Below are 26,713 nucleotides of genomic sequence, written 5' to 3' on the forward strand. Positions count from 1 at the left end.
AGAAAGACCTGGTTCTCATCCTGGTTTTAATCCTGTCTGCTGTGCGACCATGGGCAAGTCACTTAACTTTGCTGAACCTCAGTTACCACATCTGTAAAATGGGGATAAGACTGTGAGCCCTATGTGCAACAGGGACTGCATCGAACCTTAGTATCTTGTACTTATTCCAGTGCTGAGTAAAGTGCCTGACATAGTTAGTGCTTAACAAATACCATAAAATAATAATTAAAAAACCCAAACTGCCCACCCCCCCAAAAAAAAACCAACCCAAAAAACTTATTCCCTCAGCATATTCAACTGACCACTGCTCTCCCAAACTCCAAAGCCCTTCTGAAATCACTCTTGCTCCTGGAGGCCTTCCCTGAATCATCTCTAATCATAGCTAATCATCGTATTTTATACACCAACTCCTGCTTTGGGCCTTCTGCACCATCTAAGCATTTTTTATTCAAAGCCCCCGGCACTTATGTAAACATCTGAAGTATTACAACTATTTCATCCTATCTATAATTTATTGATGTGTCTGCTTCCACACTAGATTATATGCTACTTGTGGACAAGGATCATGTACACTCGTATTTACTGCACTCCCCCAAACACTGAATTCAGTGATCTGTACATAGTAGTGCCTTCAAAGCTTTATTGAAGGCACATCTCCAAAAGGCCTTCACAGACTAAGCCCTACTTTTCCTCATCTCTCACTCCCTTCTGTGTCACTCTGACTTGCTCCCTTTATTCTTCCACCTCTCAGCCCTAGAGCACTTATATACATATCTGTAATTTTATTTATTTGTATTGATGTCTGCCTCCCCAACACTACACTGTAAGCTTGTTGTGGGCAGGGGATGTCACTGTTTATTGTTGCACTGTACTTTCCCAAGCACCTAGTATAGTGCTCTGCATACAGTAAGTGCTCAATAAATACAACTGAATGTATGAATGAATGAAGAGTAAACAGTTAATAAATGATATTGATTGATAGCAAATTTATTTTCTATTTAGATGGCCCTGATTTCAAGGGAAGCACCAACATGATCTTTTTTCCAGGAGTGAATAAGACCATCTCTCTTCTTGCCTACAAATCTTGAAGATGACAAACTGGGTGAGAAAGTGAGAGACAGAGAGAGAGTGAATGTACTCACAGTCATCATCAGTGTGCAGCTTGGCTTTCAGCTTCTCCATTTTTCGTTCATCCCTTAGTAATGTTCTGTCTTTCTTGAGTGTGCCTGTTCCTTCTTCTTTCTTTTCTTCAATGATTTCTTGGATTAACGAGTACTCTTCGTAATTGGTTATCCCTAAGGATTACACACGGAGCATTTTCAGAAGTAAGTTGTGGTCAGCTCCTGCTCTTGAGTTTAGAATGTCTAGGGACGCCATCAAAAGTGCAACCACACTAGTAGTGGCATTTCTCTCATCAAGAAATAACTCCAGAAAACTGGTTTCAACGCCTCCCACCAACTCTACTTCGATATCTGGCCTCTTTGCCTGTACTCTACGCTCCTTCTAAGCAAACATTCTCCCTGTCAATGGCTTTCTCCTCTCCTCCAACTGGCCTCTTGCTAAAGCCCTCCCCAACTTCTTGCAACCCCTTTCTCTTTAATCTCTCAGTCCACATCTCTCCCCCATCTTTAACCCCCCCCGCCAAAAATCCCACTTCATCTAGAGGGCATTCCTGGATTGACTTTCTTTTCCTCAGGTAATACCCATCCAAATATCCCTTAGTATTGAAGCACACACGGGCACCTGGATAACTTTTTGTGTGCGTGTATACTCTATATCTGCAAATAGTGTTGTGCCCATCTCCCCTAAACAGTGAATTTCTTGAGAGAAAGGATTGTGTCTTTTACCTCTACTGGACTCTCCCTAACACTTAATTCAGTGCTTTACACACCATAGGTTTTTAATTAATAATTCTGACGATTGTCAGCAGCAGCACCTCATTTAGGACATAAACAACACTGCTTGGTTATCTCACACTCAGGTGCCACTTCTAGTATTTACGTAAGGAGGCATTCAGGCACTTTAGCTTCCCAGTCTTGAAATGAGATCAATCCTAATCTCTTAGGCCAATTAACAGTGTCTCCTTGGAGGCCCAAGGTATTGAAGACAGAAGACAAGTGGAGCCCTGTACAAGGCTACCAATGCAGGGTAGTGGCACTGTGGGAATGGACATGAGCTTTGCGCGCTCTTCTGCTGCCCATTCAGATGTTCAGGCAGGGAGACATCCTCTAAAATGTGGAGCAAATCCCCAACCACAGCATGTGATGTACACTGCATTCAGCAGAAACCCATTAATTATTACTACAATTTTGCAAAAATGGAGCTCCTTTGTGTACCGGAAAGATGTACAATTCCATCAAAGTTTGATTTTGATTTCACTCATCCTATCCAAAGACTTGAGATGGGGGGCAGGAGGGCCGCAAACTCAGGCTTCTCCGCTAGCTTAGCACAGGTGTCGGCATATACTGTTCTGAACTCCGTTGAACTTCTATAGGAGATGGTCAAGCATAGCTTTCTGGGTAAAACCTGACAAAGCTGAGAGAGGATGCAGAGTACAGGGGCAAGTGTTCTTGGCATACATAGAAGCATCAAACTGGGCCCCCAGGATTCTTTCTCTGGCTCCTGGAATGGGGAATTCCACTGGTTGCCTCCTATGGTATCATAAATTCCTGGTGCTACTCCCCAAGGGAAGGCAGGGCCAGACTAGTAGATGCAGCTTTCCCCAGGCTCTGCTTTGATTCCCAAGAACACTTGTTTCCTTACTCTCCCATCCCCTTGATATGCAAAACTTTGGGCTTGTTACTGTTGAAATATTTGATTCCCTCCAAAAAACAACCCCCTTCCTCCTGTCCCAAAAAGCAGTTGCAGCTAGTCTGATCAATAAAATGGGATTTACTGAGTGTCTGTGTGCAGAGCATACTACAAAAAGTTTGATGTTCCACTACCGATTAATTTTCCTTTTGCTTAAAAGCATCGGTCTGGTTCTCAGTCACATCTCCCAGAGTTGAAGGAAAACTTCGAGGTTAGAAGACAGACAATGTTTCAGTGATTACAAAGCTGAGTTGCAAGGATGCTAGTGTTCAAAAAGCCCTAGTTAGCAATATAAAAAGTTTAAGGAACAGATAGATGCAAATGTATTTGTAAATGATGAATGAAAAGGAGCTGTAGGTCAGCCTGTTGCTGACTGACAATCCAGTACTCCATTTATTCAGCATGACATCTCCCAACATCCAAGTCCAAATTATTTAATCAACATATTTAGACAGATCACCCTGGCCCAAATCCAAAAATGGCTACCATCACATACTGAGGCCCAGACAAGGTTCAGCCAGATAAGGTCTTACCTATCCTGCTGCAAATGGTAACCAGGAGTTCCCCAACGGTTTTAGAATCATCCACCATCACTGTTTTCACCGCTCCATCGAGCATCCGTATTTTCTGAGGTCTCTGTTTCTTTTTATATTCCAAAATATCCTGCAGCACAAAGCATACATTTATAACACATCAGTCACCCCTACATAAAGAGGTACTTCTGAGCAGTTAAAACAGAGTTACCAAGTTTTGCCCCCAAAGTCCACACAAATGAATCCCCTAACCTGTGGAACCATTTGTTTCCAAGTTCTTACTGAACCTTCCATCCATTTGACAGAAATAGTCGATAATTACTCTACTAAAAAATAAAAATAATTGACTACTTAATTCTGAGACAGGCTTTTTTTTTTTAAAAGAAGCGATCTTCATATCACAACACTTTGATGAAATGTTAATGGCGCAAGTGCTTGGCACCAGAGGTGCACTGGAGGGCGGAGGTTTGGATACTGACTTGCAAGCAGCTCCACGGGGCCTCCTGATGACTTGCCGCCGGCCACTAACACACTCATCAACTCCCAAGATGCCAGGGTGAGGCTTGTGACCTACTGGAAGGTGGCTGACTGCATCAGAAGCTGCTAAAGAGGGGCTGCCGCAGGTGGAAGTTGTTCTCTTGGAACCAGGCCACACCTGGCCTGTGGGGTGGGTTATCAAATGGGCCCTATCTAACATGGGAGCAATATTTTACCCAACTCTGCTCTATTCTCACTCAATTTTTCTATTGGTATTTGTTAAGTATTTACTGTGTGTCAAGCACTATTCTAAACACTGGGAATAGGTTCAAATAAATCAGGCCAGATCGAATTCCTTCCCCCCTTGGGGCTTAATGTCTAAGTAGGAGAACAACAGAAAGAAGCAGCATGGTTTAATGGTTAGAGCATGGGCCTGGGAGTCAGAAGGACCTGGATTCTAATCCATGTATCTATGTAATCTATGATCTAATATATGTATAAATCTGTGTATTTCTGTAATTTATTTATATTAATGTCTGTCTCCCCCTCTGGACTGAGCTTGCTGTGGGCAGGAATGTGTCTATTTGTTACATTGTATTCTCCCAAGTGCTTAGTACAGTTTTTTGCACACAGTAAGAGCTCAATAAATGGGATTGAATGAATGAATGAATAATCCTGGCTCTGCTATTTGACTACTCTTTGACCTTGGGCAAGTCACAATTTCCCGGTGTCTCAGTTACCTCATCGATAAAAGGGGGATAAACACTGTGAGCCCCATGTGGGACATGGACCGTGTCCAATCTGATTAGCTTGTATCTATCCCAGTGCTCAGTACAGTCCCTGGCACATAGTAAGTACTTAACAAATGCCTTTAAAAAAAGAGAAGAGGTGTTGAATCCCCATTTCACAATTGAGGAAACTGAGGCTCAGAGAGGTGAAGTCCAAAGTCACACAGTAGACCAAGGGCATTGTCAGGATTAGAACCCAAGTCCTCTGACTCCCAGGCCTATGCTCTTTCCACTAAGCCGTGATGATTTCCGATTTACAGATCCACATGAGATGCTGCATTTTACAACAAAATACTCTAAGAGGCTATTAGAGCAACGACACATTAATGTGATTAGGAGGAGTACGGCAACGGTAGATAGCCTCTGATTAGCTGTTTTAAGCTACAATGACTGTACGGAGTGAAGGAAGGAAAATCTTGTCTTCATTTCTTAACTGACTCCAAGTAGTGGTATATGGTTTCCATGGCAATGCAGAGGTTTGACTGTAATGCCCAAACAAGGATTAGAATCGCTTTGAGGATTTGGGAGTATGCTTACATAAATCACATTATCATCATTAGTAACTCTTCTTTCGATTCCTAGAGGAAGCTGCTTATTTGCAACATTTTCATCATTTGTTGAGCTTTTATTCAACTGTGTTCACTTCAGACTTGTCCACTTCATGCACAAGGAATTGACCACTCATATGACCAAATGAAAAGAGTATGGGCCTAGGAGTCAGGGGACCTGGGTTCAAATCCCACTTCATCACACACTTGCGGTGCCATCTTAGGCAAGTCACTTAACTTCTCTAGGCTTCAGTTTCCTCAACTGTAAAAGCAGCATGGTGTACTGGATAGAGCATGGGCCTGGGAGTCAGAAGGTCATGGGTTCTACTCCCAGCTCTGCCACTTGTCTGCTGTGTGACCTTGGGCAAGTCACTTCACTTCTCTACGCCTCAGCTACCTCATCTGTAAAATGGGGATTGAAACTATGAGCTCCACATGGGACAGGGACTGTGTCCAACCCGATCTGCTTGTATTCACCCCAAAGCTTAGTACAGTACCTGGCATTGTGCTTAACAAATACCATATTTTTTTTTTTAATAAAATTTTAGAAGGACCACTAAATTCCTGTTCTCCATCTCTCTGAGACTATGAGCCCCATGTGGGACAGGACTGTGTCCAATCTGATTGTGTTATATTCACCCTAAGCGCTTAGTACAGTGGTTGGTAAATGATAACGAGTACCATTATTATTATTACCATAAGGTTTTCATAGACTGCAAGGGATATTTTTTGCTTCTTTTTTTTTTTTACCATACTTTCCCTAAAATTCCCTTTATATTGTAACTGCTTAAAATCCTGTTCACACTTGCACTGCTGTTGGGTTGGAATAACTCTTTTCAAGCACACTGACTTTCCCTAGTAGCAATCTCAGAGAAATATTATTTTTATTTTAGCTTGGAAGATCACTTTTTTACCACATCTCTGCTTGTTGCTGACAATTCCAAGAGTAGCTCCCTCAAAATTGCCAGAGGACTGATTATACCTCATCAGAGTACCTGGCCAGAGAAGAAAGGAGGAAATCTGAGTCTGGTCTCATCTGGCAGAGGAAAAGACCTCTCTTCTCCTGACTCTCATTATTATCATTATGGTATTTGTTAAGAACCTACTAGGTTTCTGGCACTGATCTAAACACTGGGGTAGATACAAGTTAGTCAGGCAGGAACAGTCGCTGTCCCATATGGGCCACACAGTGTAAGTACGAGGGAGAACACACACTCATTTCCCGTTTTACTGCTGAGGTAACAGACACAGAGGAGTGAAGTGAATTACCTGAGATCGAACAGCAAATAACTAGCAGGTAAAGCAGAGATTGGAACCCAGGGCCTCTGACTCCCAAGCCCTTTCCACTAAGTCATACTGCTTCTTCTCAAAATGAAGTCTGTAGCATTTGAATTGCTGATCCTTCCTACCACTGCCTCAGCTTCCTTCTCCAAGAAGAGAAGATTGAGATTAGTCTGCCCTTGGATCAAAATGGATTCTTTTTTCCTCTTTTTTAAGTGGTATTTGTTAAGCTCTTACTTTATGCCAGGCACTGTACTAAGCAGTGGGGTAGATACTAGATAATCGGGTTGAACATAGTCCATGTCCATGTCCTTAGGGTCACAGTCCTAATCCCTATTTTACAGGTGAAGTAACTGAGACACAGATGTTAAGTGACCTGCCCAAGATTTCACAGCAGACAAGTGGCAGAGCTGGGATACTTCATCCCTTCCACGTAAAAGAATGCTTGCTTTCATTACATCGATCCGGGGCTGGGGGAAGATATACAGGAAAGCGAGATCTGACATTGAGACTGTGAGCCCGTCTCTAAGCAGAGACTGTCTCTATCTATTGGCAAATTGTACATTCCAAGCACTTAGTACAGTGCTCTGCACACAGTAAGCACTCAATAAATACTATTGAATGAATGAATGAAAAAACCAGGCCAACAGCATACCCCATTCCGCAACATGTAGTAATCCAGCGTCCTGCCAGCTTCCAACCAGATACCTTTCCGAGGATCATCGTCAGACAGAAACAATCCATAGTCAGAGGCTGAGGAAGGAAAAAACAAAAAAAGGAAGCTATGACACACCATTAGAGAAGAATCAAGCCACTGGGAGATCGTACTCAAAGATGGAACGGATGGGTACAGCTTCGGTGCTTCAAGCCCGTTGGCTTGGTAAGGATATTAGCATAAATCACTGTGATCGCTGAGAAATTTCTGGCTTGGTCAGCAGAGGGCACAGGGTCCTCAGAGGATGGCACCAGTGGCACTTTAAACTACAGATGAGCTGACATGAAAGTTTAGTTATTAAGTTACAAGCAAAAGTTCAATGAATGCTTTCTAAAAGAATTAGGGAGCAAAGCTAAGATTTCCATTAACCACAATTAGTATAGGTAAACAATTTGGACTTAGAAGGAAAACTTCCATATTCTACGAGTACTTGAGAAGAGAGAAGTCGATACAGGATGCAAACGCTCTTGTTAGTATTATTTTTATCATTATTATATTTCTTAATCCTTTACTCAGTGCCCGGCCCTGTTCTAAGCACTGGGGTAGGTATAAATTAATCGGGTCGGACATAGTCTCGGTCCTACATGGGGCTCCAGTTTAAGGTAGGACTGTGAAACCACCACACTAAGCAGTGATAAGATCACCTGTGGCACTTTTACAGCTGTCTAGACCCCCGACTATTCTATCCCTGGCTTCTGTGACCTCCCAGCCGGGCTTCTAGCAGCTGTTCCCTCACGCCACGGAATTATACACCCAGGAGATGCTGGTTCACAATATTAAAAAATGCTAGGATCTCGTAGCACCAGATAACAACCAAAGCTAATAATGCAGGGTTGGGACTGGGGCTTTAATTTTCACTGATCTATTTCCCTACGACTCAAATAATCAAACTTTGTTCTATTTGTTGCAGGTCCATTACCTCCTCTAATGTAACCATTCAACACAAAAAGTCAAATGGCTAATGCGAGCAGACCTCACTGCTGAGCTAAAGCCTAAATGTGGGAATTGATCTCTCATTACAACTAAAAATGTGTACCTTGCCACCTGAAAGATGAATTAAAATGAGAGGTTTAGAGCATCTGGGGGCAGTTAGGATGACAGGGTTAAATCTGTGCCTGCAAGTAAAATAGTTCACCCCTTTTTTTCTCCCACTTCAAGTGCTATTTAGAAGAGTGAGTCTCTTCAAGCCACAGGCTACCAAAAATAGAGCAAGTGCTTGAGTGAACTTTTGAAGAGGTACTGGGTCACGGTGAACAGCACTGACCCTGCGAGAAAGAAGGTCAACCAGAGGGAAAGTCAGGGAAATGGCTATTGGAGATATCTCCAGGCAGCAGTCTTCACAAGGCATCTAGTTAGAGCTGCAATAAGTTCTCACTCTTCCAGGATCCCAACTGGGTATATAAGGGGGTACAGTACAGGAGCCCCCAGGCGGTAAGAAAGATCTAGGAGTGCTGAAGAGTGCTGAAGCATTCTCCTTAAATAATCTTCCTTCGCAACTGAGGCAGTGGGAAGTGGAATGGAAGAGATGATTGGGCGATTCAATTTTGGAGCAGGTGGGTGGATAGTACAGTTTTATTTTCACACTCCAGTCTGCAGCTTGTGTTTCATGTAAATGTACTTTATTCCTTACGATGAAAGGATAAAATAAGATTTTAAGGTATAGTTCTTTATCACCCAGACACAGCCCGTTTTGAAGATGTTTGGGCTTCATCAGCAGTCAGTGATACTCACTGGGTGCTTAATATGTGCAGAGCACTGTACTAAGCACTTGGGAGAGTATCATACAAAAGAGTTGACAGGCATCTTCCCTGTCCACAATGAGCTTACAATCTAGAGGGGGAGAAAGACATTAATATGAATAAATAATTGGTAATATATAATTTAAATATATGTAGATAAGAGCTGTGGGGGTGAGGATGAGGGGAATATGAACATCCAAACATAACAGATCGAAGTGCACAGATGATGAAAAAGGGAGAGGGAACAGAGGAAATCAGGAAGGTCTCTGGGAAGAGTTGCGAACTTAATAAATACTTGGAAGGTGAGGAGAGTGGTGGTGTGGTGTTTATGGATGGGAAGGGAGTTCCGGAACCTAAGGAGATGTGAGAAAGGAGTTGGCGGCAAGAGAGACGAGATCAGGGCACAGTGAGTAAACTCACCGAAGAGGAGCAGTGTGTGGGCTGAGTTGGAGTAGGAGAACAGTGAGGTGAGGTGAGAATGGGACCAAGTTGATTTAGTGCTTTAAAGCCAATGGTAAGGAGTATCTGTTTGATGCGTAGGTGGATGGGCAGCCATTGGATGTGTTGAAGAGTGGAAAACATGGATTAAGCTTTTTTTAATTAAAAATGAACTGTTCAGTAGAGTGAAGTATGGGCTGGAATGGGAGAGAAAGAGGGGAGAGAGTTCAGTGAGGAGGCGCAAAGATCTCGAGTTACTGGCAGGGAATATAGGAAGTTGGAGAGGGTGGAGGAGAAGAGAGGGAGGAACTGTGGAGGAAGCAGGGGAGATTTTAGGGATTTTCATCTGCTTGACTTTCAGCCAAAAAGTTTTTCAAAACATGAAGAGTGTCCTGAACACTAGTTGTCTGCCAATATTTTCTTTCTATTTCAAAGCTTTGAGTAAGGGGGCAGGGAGAAAAACAGAAACAAAGGCAGGGGTCATTGATTTCCACCAAGGCAAATGGACTCAGTGATCTTAATCAATGATGAAAACGGATTTGGAGAAAAAGTCTCAGTGGTTGGTACCAAAACCTTTCTAAAAATAAGTCTTATTCGAGAGGACTGTAAGCTCTTAATCGAAAACTCCTTGAGGACTTGGATTGGATCTACCAACTTTATTGTACTCTCCCAAGGGCTTAGTACAGTGCTCTGCACACAGTAAGTGCCCAAAAAATACCAGCGAATAATAGAGGATTCTGAGTTGCAACAGCAGGGTCCTTGTCCTGCCACTGCTGGCACTGTTGTGGTGGAAACATCAAATCTCCCAGCATTAGGGAACCAGGATGTGGGAAAGGAAGCTGGTCATGGACAACAGAAAGCAGCCCCTCACTTCATTCAGTCTTTACTCCCCCACGGCAGAGGTCAAACAAAATCAATCACAGTGAATGGAATTTATTGAGAGTTTATCATTTGCAGAGGACTACACTAAAGTTCAACCAGAGGGGAAATCCAGGGAATTGGCTATTGGAGGTTCCTCCAGCCTGAAGATCTCACAGTAAGCTCTTACTCTTCCATGACTCTAGGAGGGGGTACATGCAAAAAAAAAAAGCTCTAGGATTAATTAATCATATTTACTGAGCATTTAACTATGTGCACAGCACTGTACTGAGAGATTGGGAGAGCAGAGCACAACAGAATTAGCAGACATGCTCCCTGCCCACCACAAACTTATGTCTAGACGGGGAGACAGCTATAGGAGTTGCCTTGATAAACCTCACGTTGGGGCTGAGATGGGGAAACAGGATGAAAGGGGGGGACCATGATTGGAGAGAGATAGTAAAATGGGAGACACATCATTATAATGAATCAAAGGTAGGGGAAAAGACATGGTATAAGGACACATATTTAAGTGCTATGAGGCGGATATCAAGTGCTTAAACGATACAGATCCAAGTGCGGAGGCAGTGCAGAAGGGGAAATAAGACGCTAGCTGGGAAATACCATAAGCTCGTTATGGGCAGGGAGTGTGTCTGCTAATTCTGTTGTGCTCTGCTCTTCCAAGCACTTAGTACAGTACTGTGCACGTAGTAAGTGTTCAATAAACACCAGTGATTGATTGAAAAGCCTCCTGGAGAAGATGTGATTTTGGCAAGGCTTGGAAGACTGGGGAGAGTGGGAGTCTGACAGATATGAGGAAGGAGGAAATACCAGATGAGGGAGGACATGTGAAAGATGGTTCATAAAACATTGTATTAAGCCCTTTTCTAATGGTATTCATTAAGGGCTAACTATATGTCAAATGCTGTTCTCGGCTCTGGGGTAGGCACAGGATAACTAGGTTGGACAAAGTCCTTAGCCCACATGGGGTTCATAATCTAAGTAGGAGGGAGAACAGGTATCCCCATTTTATAGTCAGGGAAACTGAGGCACAGAGAAGCTAAGTGACTTGCCCAAGGTCACATAAGCAATTGGCAGACGCGGGATTAGAACCCAGGTCCTTCTGACTCGTGGATCCATGTTCTCTCCACTAGGCCACACTGCTGGCAGAGAATACAATTCAGTTGATAGACAAGATCCCTGCCCTCTGTCCTCAAGGAGCTTACAATCCCTTTCCTCAGGGAGTTTACAGTCTAATGGAGGAGATTACTATCTAGAAGTGTCTCCCATTTGAAACAGTAGGGAAACAAATAGCTTGAATACCTCTTCAAAAGCACTTCTAACCAAGGAGTAGCCTAGGCAGGCTGACAGGAACTGGTCCATTAACTTATTCATCAAGGTAAGTTACTTGGTGATACTAAATTGAATGAACATGTAATGAACCCAAGAGCTGAAAATACTGAAATACTAACTACACTAAAACCAAGATCTAGCTAAGACGCTAAAGAGTGTGAAAAGCTGAAATGCCGGATTGTGGTCCTGTCCCCACTTCCTCTCAATAAAATCATCTTACGTCGCTTTGCTACCATTCAGGGAAGCAACTCTCCGGTCCAGAGAATTCCATCACAGGAATTCCACAGAGTCCAATTAGACTTCTCAAACAAAGGAGATCATTATGAGACCTGCTTAGTAGGGCTATCAGCAAGTCTGAAGCATACAGCCATTTTATCTAAGTGTCATGTTCCTCTCAAAATACAGATTCCAATGCCTGTTAGAGGGGTTGATTTTCCATCCATCATCAGGAATTTGAGAGGGCAGTTAACAACAGGATTCGGGCTGCAAAAGCAAGGGGGTTGAGAGTTGCCATCCTGGCCTCAAACTTACTTGTACTGGGGAAAAAAGTAACTTGATTTTCTGACTCCGTTTCCTCAGCTAACAATGAGTAGTATTTACTTAGCACTTAGTACAGTGCTCTGCACATAGTAAGAGCTCAATAAATACATCAATTGACTGAACTGATTGATTGAGCACTTCTCTATGTGTAGAGAACAGAACTAAGCATTATACAAAAGACTGGCAGTCACAGTCCCAGCTGCAAGGAGCTTACGGGCTACAGGGAGAGAGGCATTAGTAGAGTGCTCTGCACACAGTAAGCGCTCAATAAATACAATTGAATGAATGAAAGGAACCTGCAGATAAGGGAAATAGTAGAGTATAAGGATATGTGTGTAAATGCTGTGGGGTTGGGGTAAGGATCAAAATGCTCAAGAGCTACATAGCCAAGTGTGTAGTCAATGCAGAGGGGACGGTGGATAGGGGAAATAAGTATACACTGGTCCCAACAAGTGACTCTGGAGCCTACCTTGGCCAGTCTGAGCTTCAGGTACCCTCTCTCTAATAACTCGACAAGCATCGTACACTGCAGTGGAGGGTTCGAATTGCATCGTCTTCACCACATTACAGTGGCGGACACAAATCTTCAACGACAGGGCCACCATTGTTGCAGGTGATTTGAGAGCTTCCCTTAGAACAGCTGAAAAACATTAAAAAAAAATAAGTTGTTAATTTCCAGGAAACATTTAAGACAGGGCACGGAGCCTTCAATTTTCCATGACATGAAGAATGGAGAGAGCCTGGATTATTGAAATGCACATAGCCATAGCACCTTATAGTCAAAAGTGTCAAATTTCTCCTCACCTCATCTAAATCCAGAGCTCCTACTATGAGGGAAAATTGTCTCATCAGCACCCAACTCATCCCCCTACAACCCATCAATGAAGCAGAAGAGCATTTAAATCTGGGTCATTTGGTAGGGGTTGAAGGGGAGCTGGTGTCAATATTCCCCTCATAGTATCAATCAATCAATCAATGGTATTTATTGAGGACTTAGTGTATGCAGAACACTGTACTAAGAGCTTCAGAGAGTACAATTTAATTGGCTGAGACAATTCTGTTCTAAAGGAGCTTACAGTTTAGAAGGGGAGACAGACATTAAAATAAATTACAGGTGGGGAAGTGGCAAAGTATAATGATAGATACCTAAGTGCTGAGGGTCCAGGAGTGGGATGATTCTCAAGATGCTTAAGGGGTACATGTGCATAGACAGCATAGAAAGGAACAATAGGGTGGGGAAACGAGAGGTCAATCAGCAAAGGCTTCTTGGAGGAGTTATGATTTTAGTACAGCTTGGAAGATGACACGGTGACCTGTCAGACAGTTATCCCTGATTTCACTACACATTTAAGAGAGAACTTATTTAGGGAATTGTATGGCAGAACATCTAGTATAATGAGAAACTCAAAGCTATTCAGTAAATATTAGTAATAATTAAATATCTGCCTTGGGCAAAACCAGAGCTAATAGAAAAAGACCCAATTTATATGTTTTCAATAGTCGGTTTTTTTTCAAGCAAATGAAAATGTGGATTCACAAAGTTGTTTTGTTGTAGTTTATAAGGACTGGAGGAAAAGAGGCAGGGGATTTGGGCAAATTCTTGGCAAAGAGTATGTACTTACAAGTACCATAAATACTATCACTACTACTAATAGTAATAATAATAATGATGATGATGATGATAATACTGAATCCTCCTGCAAGCAATTGGGGTGGAGGAAGAAATGTTTTCATCATATTTATGCTTTGGGAATAATAAAAATTACTAATTTTGTGGTATTTTAAGCACTTACTATATGCCAAGCAGTGTACTAAGCACTGGGGTAGACACAAGATAATGAGTCACGCTCACAGTCTAAATAGCGGGGAGAACAGTTATTGAACCTCATTTTACAGATGAAGAAAATGAGGCACAGAGCCATAAAGCGACTTGCCCAAAATCACACAGCAGGCAAGAGGCTGAGCCAGGATTAGAATTCATGCGCTCTGACTCCTCGATCCAAGCTACTTCCAGGAGGCCACGTTGCTTCTCTAAATACTTTCCTTGAAAGCAGTGATATGTACAAATACCCTTCTTAAATGGACTCTGAAATGTCAGATCCTTTGCTTAGCTGAAGAAACATTTTGGCTTTTAGCAAGCAAATGTTAGCTGACAAGGTAATGGATAAACTCTTACTCTCCAGGGCGGTAGTGGAGGGCCAGTCAGGAGGGCAACACACATTATTGCAACCACATGGGCAGAAAGTTTGTTGCTGGAGAGGAGTTCAGGCTGTGCTTTGCCCTGGGGGGGGGGGGGTGGGTGGGAGGAAGAAGATGAGGAGCCAGGAAGTGATGCAAAGTTGGGAGTTTCCTCCCTTGCTTACACAGTGTTATCACCTTATACTAACCCAATGACCTGGTCAGGGTTTCAAAGAGGACCTGAGGCTAGAGAAGAGGAGTAAAAGAGGGTACAGGTAGGACTTTTTTCCTGCAACATGAGCTGAGAGGGAGCAGAAAGATGTTGCAAAAAGATCACGTGGGAGTTGAGCTGGCGGTTGGAGACCTGGACATATGGATAACGGCAGGGACTGTCTCTATCTGTTGCCGACTTGTTCATTCCAAGCGCTTAGTACAGTGCTCTGCACATAGTAAGCGCTCAATAAATACTATTGAATGAATGAATGATAACCGATTGGGCAGAGTGCTGCTACGCTTTACCCAATGTATGAAAAACCTAATCATGAGAAAAACCCAGATGACTAGGGAAAGACTGTGGATCACACTTGGATTTTTGCTTTCTTGGGAAGAAGCATAATTTTTTGGATAGCTTTAAACTTCAAACCACCCCAGGGTCCCATTGGACCAGGAGCTGTAGTGTTAGGCTTCAGGTGGAGCATTATATGTTATGGTGAAAAGTATTGTATTTTTATGCCATGTGACAGCAGAAGGTATGGGGAAGCAGCTTTGGCCCAAAGGTCTGACTGCCTTATTCAGTTAATTAACTTTTCATGACAGTCAGACTTACAAAGGACAGCCCACTGGTGTCCACGATCCACTGAGTTGGAAGCCTTTCTGAAGTCGATGAAGACAACATGTAGGTTCTGATTCTGCTCTCTGTAGTCCTCAGGTTGTCTAGCATTAAGTCAGTATTCCCAGGTCTGGATAGAGAACAGTTTGGCTTTCTGGAAGTAATTTTTTCACCAGCTGGTTTGTTACATGGTTCAACATTACCCTGGCTAGAACCTTCCCAGATGAAGCCAGGAGAACTAGTCCAAGATCGTAATTGCATGACACAAAACTACACCTCCTCTTATAGAAATGGTCTTGGCCTAATAAGCCTCTGAAATGACAAGAGTTCACAACACTAAGATTCAGGATTAAAGGAACATTTGATCTTTGTTTAAAATCATGAGAAAACACTGTGAGAGTCAAGATGGATATAAAAGTGATCTCACTGAACAGGCTGTGAATGTCTACCTCTGAAACACAAATGCAAACAGGCAGGTTTTTGTTTTCTAACTTTATGTTTATACACTGGAGGAATTAATTATTTAGCAGAATTGTGAAAAGACTACATTTATCTCAATAACGTCAAAATTCAGCAATATACACAATACTCTCATCACTGGGCATCCATCCAGTACTGAATTAATTTACCAGATTGGATAGTGGCGTAATTACAGCAACATGACAGAGTTGCTTAAAATATCCTTTTTATTTTTTCATGAAATTAGGTGTAATCAAACTATCTAAGTTCCATTTTGAGCAACCCGTCAAATTGGTTACAAGGAAAACATTTAACCAACTCACTGCCAAACTTTAGGGCACAAAAACTTGAACTGATAAAAATATAGAAAACTTGCTATCTCAAAAAGAGGGACTCAATTTTCTTTTTTTTTTTTTAATGGTAGTTGTTAAGCACTTACTATGTGGTAGATACAAAATAATCTAGTTGGACACAGTCCATGTACTGTGTAGGGCTCACAGTCTTAATCCCCATTTTACAGATGTGGTAACTGAGTCACAGAGAAGGTAAATGACTTGCCCAAGATCACAGAGCAGACAAGTGGCAGAGCAGAAATTAGAACTCAGGTTCTCTGACTCTCAGGCCTGTGGAGTCCTATCCACTAGACCAGACTGCTTCCCTAATTTTGAGTGCCTGTGGTCATTCTGGAAAATTTATTTTTAAAATAATATCCAAGGGATTGAATTTTGGAAAGGCAAATTTGATACTAATGAATACTTCTTTTAGGGCTTTAAAGACTTTTTTGAAAATTTTACATTATACATTGAAAAGAGTAAAATGGGGTTAAAAATGGCATTTTACTGTACACGGTTAGTGGAAGTAACCAGAATCTTGAAACTTCTAAAAATGTCATGAGATTTCATATACAGCCTGTTCTATCAATCAGTCTATCAATCATAATTACTGAGTACTTACTGTGTGCAGAGCACTGAACTAAGCACTTGGGAGAGTACAATACGACATGTTCCCTGCCCACATTGATTGTAGTTTATGACATTAGAGCTGAGATCTTGCCAAGTTAAAGAAAACTCACATTATCGCCTGCATGCTTTCATTTATATCACACAAAGCACAAAACTGTTTCTTCTGGCACCACATCGTGCCATGCTCAGGTGGATACACGCTGTGGGAAGATCATTACGTTACTCCCCCGTAGCATTTACTCACAAATGTGTAATGAAAACACACATTATTGTGGAACTGGTCGCACTGGTAAAATGCACAATCCTCTATCTGTATCCCTAAGAGCTAACCCTAAAAGTAGTCAAATCCATGACATAAGTACACAAAAATAAAACAAGTGAGTGAGATGTACTTCTCTTGGTTCACAATTTCTCTCCAAATCCAGACAAAAGCCTTGCAAACCTTCCACTTTTCCATCCTTGAATCCCTCTAGCCAAATCTGCCTGCCAACCCCAGTCAAGAAATGAAGACCTATCACACATAAAGGCAATCTGAAAATCAAAGTAATGAATTCTTTCCCAAATGGTATCTTGATTATTGAGCAGATACGGCAGGCTTTTCAGTCACCTCCATGGATTAACTGTTTAGGTAGCCACTAAGCCAACAAGATGAGAAGTCACAAAATGGGAACTTGTTCCACAGATATGTCCTGAAGCATTTCACAACACAAAAGGGCTCTAGATTGATATCCTGAGCAAACCAAGTCCTAGAAGCAACAAATGAAGGCCATCCCTCATTTTCAGTGCTCAAAGGAGTGCACACTACAACTCCTACCTCACCTTCCAAAATTTCAACTGCAAACTAATAGCACATTCATATAACAATTAACGGAGTTTTTTAAGCTGATACTTGTGCACAGCACTATACTAAGCATTTGGGAAAGTACAACACAGCAGAATTGGTAGACACAATCCCTGTACACTAGGAGCTTATAGTTTACAGGGAAAGCTAGACATTAACCTCTGGGGCTCAGATATCAAAGTTCTTAAGAGATAAACATGGCCAAGTGGAAAGAGCTTAGGCCTGGAGTCATAGTTCTAAACTTGGCTCTGCAATTTAGCTGCGGTGTGACCTCGGGCAAGTCACTTCACTTTTCTGTGCCTCAGATTCCTCATCTGTAAAATGGGATTTCCTTATAGATGGTTGTTGGGTGACTGAGCGATGAGTCACAGGTAAAGCCAAGGTTATGGGCTTCTGAGACAGGGAGGATGGTGGTGTTATCTATGGTGATAGGAAAGTCAGGGCATAAAGGGTTTAGGTGGGAAGATGAGGAGTTCTATTTTGGGTATGTAAAGTTTGAAGCATCTGTGGTACATCTAAAAAGACATGTCCTGAAGGCAAGAAGAAATGCAAGACTGGAGAGGAGAGGGCCCAGGTCTAGAGAGGCAGATCTGGGAATCAGCTGTGTAGAGATGGTAGTTGAATCCATGGAAATGAACGAGCTCTACTGTCCGTGGGTGGGAGAGAAGAGAAGCCTGTGAAAGTGACTCAGAAGGAGAAGCCAGAAAGATAGGTGAAGGAGGAGTTAACAGTGACAGAGAAACCAAGGTTAGGTAATGTTTCAAGAAGAAGGGGGTGGTTCATAGTATCAAAGGCAGCAGAAAGATTGAGTAGTAGGAGGGAGAAGTCATTGGATTTGGCAAGGAGGAGGTCATTCATGACCCTGGAGTGCTTTATAGCTGCCCGCTCCTTTGCAGCCTTGCTTTCAGGGTAGGCCAATGTTTGCCAACTTTTATTTACGCACTGAAAAAACAATACACATTCTCCCACTTTAAATTTACCCTGCCCGGGAGAACCAAAGAGCCCTCTTTCACAGTAAAATGGGAGGGTCAGGTAAGTGTGACCCAAGGAATTAGTTCCCAAGCAGTATTCAATCTGTTTATCAAATAGCATCTGAGCCCAAGAATACCATTTGTCTTTACATAACACAACCGTCAAGCAGTCATTAAAAATCTACAGTAGAGGAAAATAAGAAAGGGTGAACCTGTAGAATAGGTGTGAAGTCACCAGCAAGTAGAAGGATACAAAAGCCAGCCAGAAGAGTTAGCTATGTAAGGGAGGGCAAAGCCTGGGGAGGGGCAGAACCAGGATGGTCTGGCCGCGCCCCTCATTGACCCTCCTGTATTTCCACTCCCTCTGGCTGCTTTTCCTGCTGAGGCGGCCTTGGCCTCTCCCGCATCGCCTGATGGACTCCACAGACTAGCTGGAAGACTAGCTCTCCCCAGAGAGAAAGAGCCTCCAATAAGAAATGAAATCTCCTGCTTTTAAGGCATGTAAATTCAAGTACATACAATTGTACCGAGACATATGTTTTCACTATGCATTTTGGCAAGAACACAATATTGGACTGCAATTCCACCATGAACCCCAGGTCTCCTGGAGGGGACACTCCACCTCCTCCAAAACTGGTCAGATGGAGAAAGAAACAGAGTAGGTTCTGCAATCAATCAATGGTACTTAATGTCCTAAGTGGTTGGGAGATTACAATTCAATGGAATCACAGGCTCCCTACCCTCAAAGAGCTTAAAAATCTGTCAATCATATTTACTGAGCATTTACTGACAGGGGCCCAGGGTGACCTGGGTGACACTCTGCCCTGGAGTAGCCCCCCCGCCCCCCGCCTTCCTGCCAGGACCAGGAAGAGCAACCTGTGCCCTCTGTGGGGGCAGGATGACAGCAGGAGCATTTAGAAGGGCTAGGAGCATGGGAGGTGATGCCTACTCAGAGCCAAACATTGAGACCCAGATTGGGGAGAGCACTGAGACAGTCCTTTCAAGGACAGACACCATCCTAGCTTTGCCCTTCATTTTCATTCTTCTAATTTCTTTAGACTGTAAATTCCTTGAGGGCAGGCCAACTGTGGGTTCTAATCGTGGCTCCATCACTTATCTGTTCTATGACCTTGAGCCCGTCACTGAACTTCTCTGCACTTGTAACCGCATCTGTACAGTGGAAATTAACTGTGAGCCCCATAAGGGCCAGAGACTGTCCAACCTGATTATCTTGTATCTATCCCAATACTTAGTAAGTGCCTGGCACATAGTAAGCATTTAATAAATACCATTTAAAAAATAATATCCATGTACACATATGTACTAAGAGAAGCAATGAAGAAGGGGTATTTTTAGATATAAATGAAAGTAACAGAAACGAATGAAGTGATAAATTAAGTTTTCCCTAAATCTGGGTCTCTTCCACATCAGTTATTTAAGTACCCAATCCCAAATTATTTCTGAATAACTTGGTCCCAAACTCTTCAATAAGCATAAGTGGGACCATAAATAACCAAATCGTCATGGGAAAGAACTACTTCCAAGATGGCATCTGTTTCAATAGTTTATTCATATGTAGATGGGCAATAGCGAGTGGAGTCGGGCAGGAGGGAGAGGGGAAAAGGAGGACACATCAGTCCCTTCAAAAATTAAGAAGAGATGACTCTTTGAAGTGAAATCCTCTGTGGATGGAATAGAAAAAACAAAGAGACTGTTTCAGGACAACATCCACTACAACATCTCCAAATTGGCACAAAATAAAAAGGTCTTCAAAATAGACATATGCTCATGCAAAAACTATGAAGGAAAAGAATGCTGATTTCATTGATTTTACTACCTGTGTACTGCTAGACTGGCGGCTTCTCAAGGACAGGGATCCTGTCTACCAATTTTATTGTACTCTCCCAAGTGCTTAATACAATGCTCTGCACACAGTAAATGCTCAATAAATACAATAAATTCAAATGAGGAAGGGAGCTCACAATGCTACCTATTAGAAATACTTAACCAAGACATCCATATATAGGTAGCAAATGACACCAAACCCTGAACCATAGAGTCATTCAGGCCTATTTAAAGGTGAATTAGAAAATATTTAGGAGAGAAATGTAGTCCAAACTGAAATTGGAAAAAGCAACTAAGCAAGATTACCATGCATATGCTCAAAGAAGTAGAGTTTTTTAGAGAGGTGCTGCCAAACTATAATGAGCTCAGATTCTTATTGCAGCCAAAATAGAGGAATCCACCTAACAAAAAAGTAAAACAAGATGAGAGAAATTCAATACTCCCTAAGAAACTTATTTGTGATGAGCATCACAGGGGTTCCAGTGTCTAGACCTTATTAACTTCAATACCCATTGCCTCCTGCAGCTTTTTCAGACATTTAACTCCCTCCTCAAACCTCCTGCCCTCCCAATCTCTGCTATCTCTTGTCCCTAACGACCTAGCCATATACTTTATTTTCTGTTTTGGTATTTGTTAAGTGCTTACTTTGCACCAGGCACTGAGTAGATACAAATTCATCAAGTTGGACATAGATCATGTCCCACATGGGCCTCACAATCTTAATCCCCATTTTAAAGGTATGAGGTAACTGAGGTACAGAGAAGTTAAGTGACTTATCCAAGGTCACACAACAGACAAGTGGCAGAGCTGGGAGTAGAACCCAGGTCCTTCAGATTCCCAGACCTGTGATCTATCCATTAGGCCACACTGCTTATCAGATAAAAACTGAAACCATCAGGCATGTTTTCCCTAAAATCTCCCCCACTACTCTCCAATACGTCCCTCCCTCCCCTTCTTCGACTTTCACATCCTTCCCAGCAGTATCAAGAGGTGATCTCCCACTTTCTCTCACAATAGTAATGTTGGTATTTGTTAAGCGCTTACTATGTGCACAGCACTGTTCTAAGCGCTGGGGTAGACACAGGGGAATCAGGTTGTCCCACGTGGGGCTCACAATCTTAATCCCCATTTTACAGATGAGATGACTGAGGCACAGAGAAGTTAAGTGACTTGCCCACAGTCACACAGCTGACAAGAGGTGGAGCCGGTATTCGAACCCATGACCTGACTCCAAAGCCCGTGCTCCTTCCACTGAGCCACGCTGCTTCTAACTTGTCTACCAACTCTGCCTTCTCACTGACCCCCCTGCCTCTTGTCTCTCGCCACTCCAATCCATTTTTCAATCTGTCTACTACCCAAGAACCTCCATGGCTGCCCATCCACCTCCACATCAAACAGAAACTCCTTAACACTGGTTTTAAAGCACTCAATCATCTTGCCCCGCCTTACTTCATCTCACTGATCTCCTACTACAGCCCAGCCCGCACACTCTGCTCCTCTAGTGTCAGCTTACTCATTGATCTTGTCTATCTCATCATCGACCTCTTTCCCACATCCTTCCCCTACCCTGAATCTCCCTCCCCCTGCATGTACACCAAACCACCACTCTCTCCACCTTCACAGCATTATTAAGGTCACATCTCCTCCAAGAGGGCTTTCCCGATTAGTCCCTCTTTTCCCCAGTTTGCTCTTCTTTCTGTGTCAGCTATGCGTGTCAATCTGTGACCTTTGGACACTTGACATTCACTCCACCTCTAATCCTACAGCACTTATGCACATGGCTTTAAAGTATACATCATGCATTACTTTTTTATTCATATTGTCTGCCTCTCTAGACAGTAAACTCATTTTGGCAGGGAAAGTGTCTGTTAATTCTACTGCACTGTACTCTCCCAAGTCCTTAATACAGTGCTCTGCACATAGTAAGTGCTTAATAAATACCATTAAATTTTGTAAAAAAACCCCACTCCCTTGCGGAGCTCATCTGCTTCAACAATCGTTTATATGCCAATGACACACATATCAAATAATAATAATAATGGTATTGTTAAGTTCTTGCTATGTGGCCAGCACTGTACTAAGCACTGGGGTAGATACAAGATAAACAGGTCAGACAGAGCTCCTGATACACATTCTAACTCTCCGGCTTTGACTTCTTCTTTGAAATCTGGCATTTCCACCTGTCTTCAAGTCCAGTCCATAACTGACTCTGTTACTGGAATTATTTTTCTAAAAACTTGTTCTGGTTAGGTCTCTCCTCTACTCCAAAACCTCCACTGGTTTCCCATCCATCTCTGAATCAAGCATGAATTCCTCTCCTTTGGCTTTAAGGCAATCCCTCAGCTCACCCTCCTACCTATCCTCGCTCAATGGTATTTAATGTGTGCTTGCTGTGTGCAGAGCTATACTAAGTGCTTAGGAAAGTACAATAATAACAACAGCCTCTCCCAATATACCCAGTGTGCACACTTGGCTCCTCGACCACACTACTCATTGTGCTTCATTCTAGTCTTGACTTTTGACTCCTTGCTCTCTCCCTGCTTCCTGGAACTCTCTCCCCTTTCACATCTAAAAAACCATCATTTACCCCATGTTCAAAGTTCTATATACTTCAGGAAGCCTTTCCTGACAAATCACTCCTCTCCCCACATTATTTTCTGTCCCTCCTGCATTACTTTATGTACTTCAATCTAAACTTCCTAAGTACTTTGATACTAACCCTATCTCCATCCCCACAGTACTTATGTACATATCCACATACTCTACAACAATAAACAGACACATTCCCTGCCCACAACGAGCTTACAGTCTAGAGGGGAATGGGGAAAAGCAGTGTTGTTGCTTGTTTGAAGTCCTGCTGATAGTTTGGGGTTTTTTTATGGCATTTGTTAAGCACTTACTATATGTCAGGCACTGTACTAAGCACTAGGGCAGATATAAGATAAACAGGCCAGACACTGTCCCTGTCCAATATAGGGCTCAAAGTCTTTATCCCCATTTTACAGACGAGGTAACTGAGGCACAGAGAAGCTAAATAACTTGCCCAAGGTCACAGAGCAAACAAGTGGCAGAGGAAGGAAGAGGTTGAAACTAATGGTGAAAGATCTGTGAGTCAATCACCTTATACTTTGTCCAAGTCACTACCCTACCAAAGACACGTGTTGCCTTGTAGTTCTAGAACCATTCAGTAACCAAAGTCCTACATTCTAATAAAACCTTTCCCTTTTGCTTTTGAAAGATGTTTTTTACTATTCATTTTTCTCTCAAATGCCACTTTGGGAGAACTTTTATCAAGAAAAATGTCATTTCCAAGAGTGAGTTTCTCAACTGAATAGTTTGAAAGTCAAATGAAAAACACATTTTCCTGTCAGAAAAATATAAATATTTATAGAAAGCATTACTCCATTTCCCCTGAAATGTTAAGAAGCTTTCTCCAACCCCCAACACTTTTTTATTGATTTGGTTATGTGATACATAAAAAGCCACAAAGCATAAAATGTAACTATGGCTTACAAACCACTGGGATATGAATCAAATAAATATGGAACCAAAAAAAATCATTAAATTTCCTTGTACTGAAATATGGCCAAGAGTTATATGGGGAAAAGAACAACAACAACAAAAAATAATGTCAAAACAAGTAAGTCCTTTGATCAAAATGTGTGGCTAGCTGTCACTTCAGTTGTTACCCCTTAATCTAAAAATTCAGATTCATTCATTTCTGCCATTTTGCATGGTTGCACTTTATTTTGGAAAAAGTGACAAAGCAGAACAGCCCGTGTCTATCTGCGGGATCAGTGTGGCAGTCACTTAAGCTAGACCTGTACGGAGATGGGGTAATAATAATAATAACAATAGCATTTATTAAGTGCTTACTATGTGCCAAAAACTTATTTGCCAAAAACTTTAGAAGTTCCTAGAATAGGTGAAAACTCACTCCTGAGAAATCCCTCCCACAAGGAAAGTTTATCCAAACAAGTGCAAGTATTTAGCTGGTAGTGCCACCTGGAATCCAGCTGATAGCAGGAGAGGGTTGGGGTAAGAGGAAGGGGCTAGATAAATGGGGAGGAGGTGGGGGGAAAGACACCCCACAGCCATTTTAAATTGGAACTGGGCCTGAGAGATCCTTGAAAGGACACCAGAAAAGAAAATAATAATAATGTTGGTATTTGTTAAGCGTTTACTATGTGCAGAGCACTGTTCTAAGCGCTGGGGGAGATACAGGGTAATCAGGTTGTCCCACTTGGGGCTCACAGTCTTAATCCCCATTTTCCAGATGAGGTAACTGAGGCACCGAGAAGTGAAGTGACTTGCCCATAGTCACACAGCTGATAAGTGGCAGAGTCAGGATTTGAACCCATGACCTCTGACTCCAAAGCCCATGCTCTTTCCACTGAGCCACGCTGCTTCTCTAAAAGATGGGGTTCATAGGTTAGGATCCCCGGGGAGCAAGGCTCAATTCCCATAGTGGTGGGAGACAATGACTGAGCAATCCTCTTGCTTTTCAGGGACAGGTTCTGTGGGGACGAGTGGTGAAAGTTACTGAGAGATGGCATTTGGCGGAATTCTTTGGAGGCTGTCCCCATTTCTCACTAATTCCTGAAAAAACAGGGGGCTTTATGACAACCTAAGGCTCTGAAGGTGGGGGACACTGGGTTCTGTCGTATATTGAAGCAGCATATTGAAGCAGTATGTTGAAGCAGCGTGGCTCAGCAGAAAAGAGCCTGGGCTTCGGAGTCAGAGGTCATGAGTTCAACTCCCGGCTCTGCCATTTGTTAGCTGTGTGACTGTGGGCAAGTCACTTAACTTCTCTGGGCCTCAGTTCCCTCATCTGTAAAATGGGGATTAACTGTGAGCCTCACGTGGGACAACCTGATTACCCTGTATCTACCCCAGTGCATAGAACAGTGCTCTGCAATAGTAAGCGCTTAACAAATACCAACATTATTATTATTATTATTATATGCTGGGGAAGGGAGACCCAGGCAGAGGAAAGATATGGGCGAGGGGGTCTAGGTGAGGCAGATGAGATCGAGGTACAGTGAGTAAGTTGGTCTTTGATGAACCAAGTGTGGGAGCTGAGTTATAGAAGTCCCACCTGTCGATCCCACCTTCACAACATCGCTAAAATCCACCCTTTCCTCTCCATCCATACTACTACCACGTTACTACAATCACTCCTCCTATCCCACCTGGAATACTGCAACTGCCTCCTTGCTGACCTCCCAACCTACTGTCTCTCCCCACACCAGTCCACACTTCACTCTGCTGCCCGGATCATTTTTCTACAAAAACACTGAGGACATGTCACCTGGCTATTCAAAAAACTGCATGGTTGCCCATCCATCTCCGCATCGAACAAAAACTATTGGCTTTCAAGTACTCCACCATTTTGTTCCCTCCTACCTCACCTCGCTATTCTCCTTCTACAACCCAGCCCACACACTTCACTCCTCTAGTGCTAACCTTCTCATTGTGCCTCAGTCTCACCTGGCTCATAGCTGACCCCTGGCCCATGTCCCGCCTCTAGCCTGGAACTCCCTCCCTCCTCAAATCCGACATACAATTACTGTCTCTGCCTTCAAAGCCCTATTGAAGGCACAACTCCTCCAAGAGGGCTTCCTAGATTAGGTCCCCCACCTTTCCTCCTCTCCCTTTCCCTTCTGCAACATCCTGACCTGCTCCATTTGTTCTTCCTCCCTCCATTTGTTCTTTTGAACATACCTGTAATTTATTTGTATTGATGTCTAGACTGTAAGCTCACTGTGGGTAGAGAATGTGTCTGTTTATTGTTACATTGTATTTTTTAAGCGCCTAGTACATTAGGTATTGAGCATTGAGCACACAGTAAATGCTCAATACATACAACTGAACAAATGAATATTAAATTAATGAGGCAAACTAGGAGGGGGAGAGCTGATTAAGTGCCTTAGAGCCGAGAGTAAAAAGATTCTGCTTGATGAGAAGGTGGATGGGTAACCATTGGAGGTTCTAGAGGCAGTGGGAAAGTGGACTAAGCTTTTTTTAGAAAAATGATCCAGGCAGTACAGTGAAGTAGGAGTTGGAGGGGGGAGAGACAGGAGGCAGGGAGGTCATTAAGGAGGCTGATGCAGCCTTTTCCCACCTTCAAAGCCTATTAAAAGCACATCTCTTCCAAGGGACCCTCCCTGATTAAGCCCTCAATTCCTCTTCTCCCTTGCACTTAGGTTTGCACCCTTTACACCCTCCCTCAGCACCACAGAATTTACGAGCATATCCATAACATATTTATTTATATTAATGCCTATCTCTCCCTCTAGACTGAAAGCTCATTGTGGGTAGGAAACATATCTACCAACTCTGTCAATATTGTACTCTTCCAAGTGCTTAGTACAGTGCTCTGAACACAGGAAGCGCTTAATAATTACCAGTGACTGATTGATGATTTATCTTTTTAGGAAAAATGATCCGGGCGGCAGAGTCAAGGAGAAACTGTAAAGGCCCATGAACTTTTCTGACAATCTACTAATACTAGATGGCTGGAGCCCTAGGACCTGTGGTTCTTAAA

General features: G+C 42.7%; 1 protein-coding gene across 3 annotated transcripts in view; it reads right to left on the minus strand.

Moving 5' to 3' along the window:
• TLN2 (talin 2) overlaps window positions 1–26,713 on the minus strand; it is a 488,673-nt gene that overhangs the window by 194,482 nt on the left and 267,478 nt on the right. For all 3 annotated transcript variants that reach the window (XM_029064739.2, XM_029064741.2, XM_029064740.2), the window contains 4 exons: window positions 12,551–12,721; window positions 7,094–7,191; window positions 3,345–3,474; window positions 1,143–1,295 (listed from right to left, as the gene is read on the minus strand). In XM_029064739.2, the coding sequence (XP_028920572.1) occupies window positions 1,143–1,295; window positions 3,345–3,474; window positions 7,094–7,191; window positions 12,551–12,686 (517 nt within the window). In that variant the 5' untranslated portion in view covers window positions 12,687–12,721. The remainder of the gene's footprint in view (window positions 1–1,142; window positions 1,296–3,344; window positions 3,475–7,093; window positions 7,192–12,550; window positions 12,722–26,713) is intronic.

The sequence above is a fragment of the Ornithorhynchus anatinus genome, chromosome 5, assembly GCF_004115215.2.
Source record: "Ornithorhynchus anatinus isolate Pmale09 chromosome 5, mOrnAna1.pri.v4, whole genome shotgun sequence".
Taxonomy (NCBI): Eukaryota; Metazoa; Chordata; class Mammalia; order Monotremata; family Ornithorhynchidae; genus Ornithorhynchus; species Ornithorhynchus anatinus.